The sequence below is a fragment of the Macrobrachium rosenbergii genome, chromosome 37, assembly GCF_040412425.1.
Source record: "Macrobrachium rosenbergii isolate ZJJX-2024 chromosome 37, ASM4041242v1, whole genome shotgun sequence".
In the NCBI taxonomy this organism is placed as follows: domain Eukaryota; kingdom Metazoa; phylum Arthropoda; class Malacostraca; order Decapoda; family Palaemonidae; genus Macrobrachium; species Macrobrachium rosenbergii.
The window spans coordinates 4,441,514-4,452,023 of NC_089777.1; the positions used below are offsets into that span (position 1 = coordinate 4,441,514).

Genomic DNA, 10,510 nt, shown 5'->3' on the forward strand with positions numbered 1-10,510 from the left:
GTTCATCTTCTGAGTAATAATAATAATAATAATAATAATAATAATAATAATAATAATAATAATAATAATAATAATAATAATACGGTTATCAGCCTTAAACAAGGAAAAACAGACAAATGTGCGGATTTCACTCTTGAGGATACAGTTTTGTTGACACTGCTTTCAAGAACGCTATCTCTTAGAAAGTAGGAGCTTGGAGTGAACTCTCAATGAAGCATATACAACTAGACTTCTCTCGTTGCTTTCTGTTATATTTCTCGATCTTCTTTGGTGAGTTTCACTTTCCAAAATGGAGCCACGATTTCCTTTACTCATAAAATAAGGACAAAAATAAAGAGCATAAATTATAATTTATTGGATTCTAATGAATTTAAATTTCAGCATGTTGTCAACTGCAGCTTGATGACGAATAGAATTGAATATAGAATTGAGGCCAAAGACCAAGCGCTGGGACCTATGTGGTCATTCAGTGCTGCAAGGGAAATTGAGAGTAGAAAGATCTGAGAGGTGTAACAGGAGAAAAACCTCGCAGTTGCGCCATGAAACAATTATGAGAGGTTAAGGAAAGTAAGATGGAAGAAAGAATATGAAAGTGTGTGCAGTAAAAGGAATGAACTCCTACAACTATTAGAACAACAACCGACAACAATAACAACCACTGAAACCATACCAGCAGCGACAGCAATCAAGAACACCAACAACAGCTAAAACCACAACATACATACAACAATCACAACATACAACCAACAGCTCCGCAGGAAACAACAACCACAACACACAAACAACAGCACAGGAAAACACCATAACATACTACCAACAGCACAGGAAAACAACAACCACAACATACAACCAGCAGCACAGGAAAACAACAACCATAACATGCAACCAACAGCACAGGAAAACAACAACCACAACATACAACCAACAGCACAGGAAAACAATAACCATAACATGCAACCAACAGCACAGGAAAACAACAACCACAACATACAACCAACAGCACAGGAAAACAACAACCATAACATACAACCAGCAGCACAGGAAAACAACAACCACAACATACAACCAACTGCACATGAAAACAACAACCATAACATAACACCAACAGCACAGGAAAACAACAGCCACAACATACAACCAACAGCACGGGAAAACAACATACAAACAACGGAATTGCAGGAAAACTACAACCACAACATACAAACAAGAGCACAGAAAAAACAACCACAACATGCAAACAAGAGCACAAGAAAACAACAACCACAACATACATACAACAGAATTGCAGGAAAACAACAGCCACAACATACAACAACAGCACAGGAAAACAACAATCACAACATACAAACAACAGAAATGCAGGAAAACAACAACCACATCATACAACCAACAGTACAGGCAAAGAACCACCACAACATACAAACAGCACATTAAAACAACAACCATAACATATGACCCACGGCACAGGAAAGCAACAACCACAACATACAACCAACAGCACAGGAAAACAACAACCACAACATACAACCAACAGCACCGCAGGAAAACAACGACCACAACATACAACCAACAGTCCTGTAGGAAACGAGCAACCACAACACACAACCAACAGCACAGGAAAACAACAAACAACAGCTCAGAAAACAACAGCCACAGCATACAAACAACAGGACAGGAAAACAACCGCCACAGCTGTCCGAGTGTCCTTGTCGCAGATTCGGGCCTCCCGAAATGCTTATACAATAACGTCGTTGGACATTCATCATCGAAGCACTAGACCCAGGCTCACTACTGTCCCTTTGCAAAGCTTCTGCACTGCTGCTGTTTGCAGAAGGAAAGTTGGCGTCGGGATGTGTTCTTACAAACAACCTCACGGTTCAGAGTGAGGAGAACTGATATTTGAATGAACACGTTCTTTCATTTCCTTCGCATTGTGAGTAGGTTCGCGTCCATGGGAAGAAACGGCGTGCACGCGCGCTTTTTTTTATGGTGTTACGTTGAGGAAAAAGACGAATTATTCGTCATTATAAGGAAGTTACATTCAAGAAAAACAGCTGAATACTGATGACAAATTGCAATTAGTCGTTAGCAATTATTAGATACGTCCTATCTCTGACGCTAATGATTCTTTCCGCCGTAATTATTATTATTATTATTATTATTATTATTAATATTATTATTATTATTATTATTATTATTATTATTATTATTATTATTATTATTATTATTCAGAAGATGAAGAACTCTATTCAAATGGAATAAGCCCACCAAATGTGCCATTGACTTCAAATTGAAGCTTCCAAAGAATATTATGGTGTTCATTCGAAAGGAATCAGAAGGTAAAATAAATACGGAAAGAGGAGATCAGTTATTAGAAAAACAGATAAATTAACAAATAAATAAATTAATAAATAAAAATGTAAATAAATTATTAAAAAACAAGGAGAATCGTATAAGGGTAGTAATGCACTGCATCTTCGTTTGAACTTCTGAAATTTTAAATGCACGACATCCTCATTAGGGAGGCTGTTCCACAGTCCAACGGTGTGAGGAATAAAGGAGGACCTCTGGGACTGAGAAGTTCGACATTGAGGCACATTGACTGCAAATTGATGCCGCTTTCCGCTGTAACACATATACATCAGCATACTTACATAGTTACATAAATGCACACATACATGAAGAAAAATCGCACGCACACGTCCACTGACTAGACATGCAGCTACAATCCTATCGGCAGGAGTTGGGTTTCCATTTCAAAAGGTATTACTTTTCCCATTCGAAAACTTTCATTCTCTGCGAAAGCGTCAGCTTTGTTCCACGAAGTTTGTCCCAGAGGTAGTTAGCAGGACGGGATTTTCGGTAAGAGTAAAACAGTTGCCATCGCAATGGAATCGAATGTCAATTTTTTTTTTAAATATCAGATGATTCTTAATACTGTTGAAATAAATTGGAATATAAAATTTAGGCCTGAGTCCAAGCGCTGGTACTTACTAAGCCATTCGGTACTGTCGAAACAATTGTTAGGGGAGGGTGGAAAGTACGGTAGAAGAAAGAGAATATGAACGGAGGTTTAGCAAAAAGGAATGAAAGGGGTTTCAGCTAGGGGCAAAGGGATGCTGCAAGAACCTTAAGCAATGCCTACAGTGCACCGCGTGAGGGGAGCTGGAATAAATGTAAATTGAATTAAAAAATGTGAGTTCCCTTAGATATTTACGCTATTTTGCGAATTTTTTTACTATTACGATTATATCAGCAATCTTGATTGCACGCCATTGGCAGAAAACATCGTCATAATCAGATGCCTCTTGCACCTACAAAGAAGTCACCTGAGCAGCACGTCAAACCATATGCAAACAGTGCGCCACTTGCACTTGCATGCACTCTCTCGCCATCTATCATATCTTTCCTAGTTCCTTACTCTTCTCCCTCTATTGAACACTTGTGAATTTTATCTTTCTGAATTTTACATATTTTCATAATTTTGCTTTTTTCAGAATTTGACATATTTTCAGAATTTTACTTATTTTCTGGATTTTACTTAGTTTCAGAATCTTACATATTTTCAGAATCTTACAAATTTTCAGAATTTTACTTATTTTCAGAATTTTACTAATTTTCTGATTTTTACTTATTTTAAGAACTTAACTTATTTTCAGAATTTTACTTATTTTATAAATTTTACCTATTTTCAGAACTTTACTTATTTTCTAAATTTTACTTATTTTCAGAACTTACTTATTTTTAGAATTTTACTTATCTGGATTTTACTTATTTTTTGGATTTTACTTATTTTTTGGATTTTACTTATTTTCAGAATTTTACTTACTTTCAGAATCTTAAATATTTTCAGAATTTTACTCATTTTCAGAATCTTACATATTTTCAGAATTTTGCTTGTTATCTTGATTTTACTTATTTTCGGAGTTTTACTTATTTTCAGACCTTTACTTATTTTCAGAATCTTACGCATTTTCAGAATCTTACATATTTCCAGAACTACTAATTTTCAGAATCTTACAAATTTCCAGAACTACCAATTATCAGAATTTTACTTATTATCAGGATTTTACTTATTTATTGGAATTTACTTATTTTCAGAATTTTACTTGTATAAGATTCTGACATATATTTAGAATTTTACTTATTTTCTGAATTTTACTTATTTTAAGAATCTTACATATATTCTGAATTTTACTTATTTTCAGAATTTTACTTATTTTAAGATTCTTACATATGTTCAGAATTTTACTATTTCAAGAATCTTATATATATTCAGAATTTAACTTATTTTCAGAATTTTACTTATTTTCACCAAGCTATCATCGACCATTCTTTCCACATGACCAAACCATCTCATATTACTCTGACCAATCCTTTCAACTAAGCTACTGTTTTAATTCTATGTATGTGATAGTTTGTTACTAATTCTACACACAACACAATATAAATGCATAAATATGCCATTAGTATCTAATTCACTTTACCTTGGGAATAATTTATACCCGCAGCTAATTGTATGTGATATCTGTCCTACCTTGACCAGGATTCGAACCTGTGTCTTTATGGGTTAGAACTAAGTAACAGTGAATTATTGTATTTGGTCATACACATACACGAACACACACACACACATATATACACACACACACATGTTTATATACAGTAAGTATATATATATATATACACACACACACACATATATATATATATATATATATATATATATATATATATATTCCTTTGGCCCATAAACTGAAGACAATTAACATCAATTCCGGAAGCTGTAGTGATTTTATAATGTTGTCCCAGACGCCATCTTGGTTGCAGTCTAGTTGATCACTTATCTGTCAACCCAAAGCATAGGCCTGCTTGCTTATAATTTGTAACAAATACGCATGTCTGGGTTATTATGTCCCCTTATCCTAAACATGTCGAGCACGTTTGTGGGTTTTGTGTGTATGTGTGTTTTTGTGTCTTGTGTGTGTTTGTGTGTTTTTGTGTTTTGTATGTATGTGTGAATGTGTGTGTGTCTTGTATGTTTACGTGTGTGTGTTTTGTCTGTTTGTGTGTGTCTTGCGTGTTTGTGTGTGTCTTGTATGTTTACGTGTGTGTGTTTTGTCTGTTTGTGTGTGTCTTGCGTGTTTGTGTGTGTTTGTATGTCTTGTTTGTGTCTTGTGTGTGTGTTTGTATGTCTTGTTTGTGTGTCTTGTGTGTATCGTGTGTGTGTTTGTATGTCTTGTTTGTGTGTCTTGTGTGTGTGTATCTTGTGTGTGTATGCCTTATGTGTGTGTTTGTGTTTGTATGTATTGTGCGAGTGTGTGTTTGTATGTGTCTTGTGTGTGTTTGTTTGTCTGTGTGTGTCTTGTGTGTTTGTGTGTGTTTGTATATGTTGTGTATCTGTGTGTGTGTATCACGAAATATACCTACATAGAAAACAGAGGAAATGAGTATCCCCTTATCATAAACCTGTCTGCCACGTGTGTTTGAGAGTGTGTGTGTGTCTTGTGCATGTGTGTGTGTGTGTGTGTGAGAGAGCATGTGTATCACGAAATAAACCGACACAGAAAACAGAGGAAATGAGCCAAGCGTCCTCCTTCCTTCTTGTTTTCGTAACGTGATGGACACCGTGGAAGTCGTTGAGGACTCTGGACTCGATTGAGTTGATTCCCCGCTGAATGACGTTTCCTCTCTCCTTTCTGGGAGAGAGACAGAGACAGAGAGACAGTGAGATAGCAAGGCCGCAAGGCCACGATGCCCTTTTGTTTCTCGCTCTGTTGTTTTGCCGAAGGGGGCGATTGCACTGTGAGTGCGCGAGTGTGCATGTTTATTTTCTTTAGACATCTGTGATGGTATGTAGAGGTGTGTGTATGTATATATATATATATATATATATATATATATATATATATATATATATATATATATATATATATATATATATATATATATATATTTGTCACGATGTGTACCAGGTACCTGGTTATTACACAACTAATCACAGATTTCAAAAATATACCTCACTTCAGCCAGATACCTGAACTCTCATAACAACAAGAATTGCGACTGAATACTCTAAAGGTAACAGTGATCCCTTAAAAAAACTTACTAATCATGTGAAAAATCAAACTAAGTTTATCAAGGTTAGTGTGAGGTATCCACTATTAAACAAGAAATATACTAGAGTAAAAGGGCATCACTCTGTCAAACAACTTTAACTGTTTCCCTGGTCCTAATTTACTTCAGCAAAACTAAAGGAACAAAATATGTTTATCACTTTGCCTTATGCACACAATTAATCCTATTCACTGTGGTCAATAAATGAAACACTGGTTTTTTTTAAATTTTAAAATTCAAAATTTATAGTTAGAATTTGCAATCTGAAAAATTTACTATTACTTGAAAACAGCCCAAAATTTAGTTAATTCTTGAATTAAATTACTAAACAAAATTAAATCACAAGAACTTTAATTTATCAAGAAATTAAATTAATCAAGCGAAATTTAAACTACCAAGAATTACTCATTATTTGAAAAGAAAATCTTAATAAATGAAAATTATATCAAGTATGCAGTGTTAAATTATCAAGAAATATTTAAAACGCTAAGTAAATAAATGTTAAATCACTAATAAAAATCAAGAAATTACAAACACAAGCGCACACAAAAATTCACAAAAGATTTATCAATAATAATTTCACTTAGGTAAAAATGTTCTTAATACACCTTATTATACCATGGTAATAAGTAAAATTCACTTTACCTTACACAAGCTTGTGAAAACTTTTGTAAAATCCCAGAATATGCAGCTGCTTGGTTTCACAAAACATATTTTTACCGGGCGCCATTACTAATCAAATAATTTTACTAAATTCAGATCTCAAAAGCTATATTTAATACCAGTGACCACAGATATTTTACGTTAATAATGACTCTCTTTTTAAGAATGAGAGAGAGAGAGAGAGAGAGAGGGAACCAAACTGATTGGTCTCGAAAATCAGAATCAATCGATTTTTGGATTCCGGTAGAAAGTCAACAGTCATATGACGTCATTAAGGTATTTTGGGTGCGAGATACAAAAACCCTTCTAGGAAAAAGGGAGGTGGCGTCACTTCTGGCAAAACGATTTGAACGCAATCTTACAAAACATGACGCAACTGCCATGTGGTTCTGTGCAATACTTGTGCATATCCTTCAAAAGGGCATACGTGACCAGAGTCATGTATGTAACATTACAAAACCTTCGTTTTTTTCTCATATGAGACAAAGCTTTTACAGAAATCTTTACATGATCAAACAAAGCTAAAAACCCAACACAGCGCGCTTCACTTATCTGAACTGATGACAGATGAAGTGAAACAAACCCTTCGCTAGCACACGTGTTCCTCATTTACTACGCTACTACTGATTCTTTTGAGATCTGGTATCACTGCGTACGATATTTCAACAATCATTGTCATTATACATAATTCTTGATAAATAGAAGAGCAAATATGTGAAAACTATGGGAGGATATACATATTACAAGGCAACATCATGAAAATATATATACTTTTTAATATATATATAGATAGATGTATATATACACACACACACACACACACATATATATATATATATATATATATATATATATATATATATATATATATATATATATATATATATATATTATAGCCTATATACATACATACATACATACATACATACATACATACACACATCAGGTAAGAGTGACGTAGTGAAGGTCGTTCATTAATAGGTAATCCATTTATTACGCTGGTGCATTTCGTAACGACATTGTTACATTCTCAAGGCTAAAAAGGAAAGAAAAAAAAATGCATTATTTTAAAATACATGGAATATAAAATTTCAGTCTCAACATATTATACACATGTACATTAGAGAGCAAAATAGCTCCAGGAAAAAGCACCAGTTAGACTGAAAGTTGAAGACTGAATGACCAGAAAAGAAGAGAGACGCAACAAAGAAAGCTGCTCAAGCCAGATACAGCTGTACTGAGGAAGAGTGTGAGTTCAACTTGGGCACTGACTGCTTAATGAATAACGATTCTAAAATGAGCGGTTCATGAAAACAGCTTGTCTGGCCCAAAACAGAAATCAGAGTATTCGATATTGGTTTTACACATTTTTGCATCATTTCTGATGTTGGAAAATTCAGGATTGGACAGTCTGCAACCAGCACAATGGCTACCACCTTTATGTGAATCAGCCCTGACCCTCAGCAATCGTTTGGTCGATCCCACGGATGTCCCCGAATTACATTTGGGGCAAGTACATTTATGCACGACTAAGGATCGCATTATTGGGCAGAATCTATCTTTACACTTAAAAAGTGACCCTATTGTAGAGGTTTTTTTCGGAATGAGAATGACCTGTAACATGTTAAAATGTTTTTCTATTACAGACTTAATGTTTTTTTCTAAATTTGTCGTCTTGTATATATGTATACTGGTATAAAGTTTCTTCCTTGGTGCTGTACTAATAACAGGAGAATCAGATAGTTTCTTGTTTAGGAAATTTTTTGCAGTATCTATAGAAAATATAAGATGGAAACCAGTTGTAGGTCAAATATTTATGTAAAAACGATATTTCTTTATGGTAAGATTCCGATGACAAGGTTAAAGTATAGGCCCTGTGGGGGAGAGTAAAAACTGAATTAATTTTAAAATGATAAAAGCAAGCACTATAGAAATTTGAACCCCAGCCTGTAAAAGTCTTTTATTCTTAAAACAGAATATTAAAACTATCGTTATGTCGAAACACTAGGACATCCAAAGAAGGTAGTTAATCATTTTCTTCTCTCTCTAAAGTGAATTTAATATTGGGGTGTATTTCGCTAATATACGAGACAAACCGATCCGCATGATAAGCAGATTTGAAAAGAAGGAGGTCCCATCGACATAACGTTTATGTACAAGAGGCTAAAAAAAAAGGGGGCATTTTTCCAACATGCCCTCCTTCAGGGGTCACATAAAAATGTTGGAAAACGTGGGACCAAGAGGTGATCCCATTGCCATCCCGTCAGCCCGTTCATAGAAATGATCATTGTAGAAGTTTCTTAAAAGAGCAACGATCGTAGCTAAAATTAGTGTCTTTTGGTTCAATAAAAATTTTATCTAAAATAACCTCAATTGTTTCCTCCACAGGGACATTCGTAAACAGGGATTCAACGTCGTAACTGGTCATATATAAATCTGAATCTTAGCACAAAATATATGGTTTAGATTCTTCGGGATTTCTTAGTGTATATTTTTTTGGAAGTAAACTGTTCTAACATAGGTACTAGATAATTTGCTAATCTGTAGTTCGGAGCATGAATTGACGACAGTATTGGTCTCATTGGTATTCCCTCTTTATGCATCTTAAGCAAACCATGCAAAACTCCAAAAGGCCTACCTGAGCAGAATAAATCTTCGTAAGTTTCTTTATTAATGACATTCTTGGTATTTAGTTCCTTTAAAAACATATATTTTATCTTTTACTTTAAAGATATGTTTAAATTCGGGTTTACCAATTTTTTGAAACTGTCTTCCGTCATTGAGAAACAACTCCATTTTGTTTAAATCATCTTCTTTATTTAGAATGACAGTACCCTTACCCGTATCAGGTTTAGTAATTATCAAGTTTTCATTTTTAGCCAGATTTTTCAATATAGATTCTCAGACAGTTCTCTTAAAGAAAAGTGTCCAATTAGTCCTCAGTTTTCTAAATGCTTGCTGCGAAATTTCTGATATTTGTGACTGTACTATACTGACGTCAGTATTGAAAGGCTAATTTTTTATCTTATGAAATAACGATAGTTTTAATTATTCTGTTTTTAGAAAAAAGTCCTTTGCAGGCTTAGGTTCAAATTTCTTTAGTGCTTCCTTTTATAATTTTAAAATTACTTCGATTTTTACTCTCCTCCGCAGGGTTTATACTTTACCCTCGTCATGGGAATCATACCATAAAGAAGTATCGTTTTTACATAAACATTTTACCGACAACCGGTTTCCATCTCATATTTTCTATAGGTACTGAAAAGATTTCCTAAATACGAAACTATCTGATTCTCCTGTTACTAGAATAGTGCAAAGGAAGAAACTTTATGCTAGTATACCATATACCCAAGACGATAAAATTAGAAAAAACATTGAGTCTGCAATAGAAAAACATTTTAACATGTTACAGGTCATTCTCACCCCGAAGATACGTGAATAAACACGCGAAAGCACTTGGTATACTGAACTTCTGCCTGTCATTTTCCTATGGTATTCGCTTATATACTAAAGTCACGTACATCTACTGTGATTTTTATGTATATAAATATATATAATGTAAATATAAGAAGACCAACTTCCCGAAACTCCATCCAGGTATGTAAGATCTTCGCGGAACCTTTTGTGAGGAAGGGGAATAATATTCATTATTCTCTGGGTTGGTCGCGGTAGAGTCGGCCTCATTATCTATTAATCACGCGTCCTCTGTATATTCTTTCCCTTATAGAAT

At 34.3% G+C, this 10,510-nt stretch overlaps 1 protein-coding gene across 1 annotated transcript; it reads left to right on the top strand.

Moving 5' to 3' along the window:
* Window positions 1-1,451: 1,451 nt before the first annotated feature.
* Window positions 1,452-1,886, top strand: LOC136825097 (uncharacterized). The gene has a single exon (XM_067081141.1). It carries the CDS (start codon window positions 1,452-1,454, stop codon window positions 1,884-1,886), a length of 435 nt encoding a protein of 144 aa, XP_066937242.1.
* The last annotated feature ends 8,624 nt before the right edge of the window (window positions 1,887-10,510 follow it).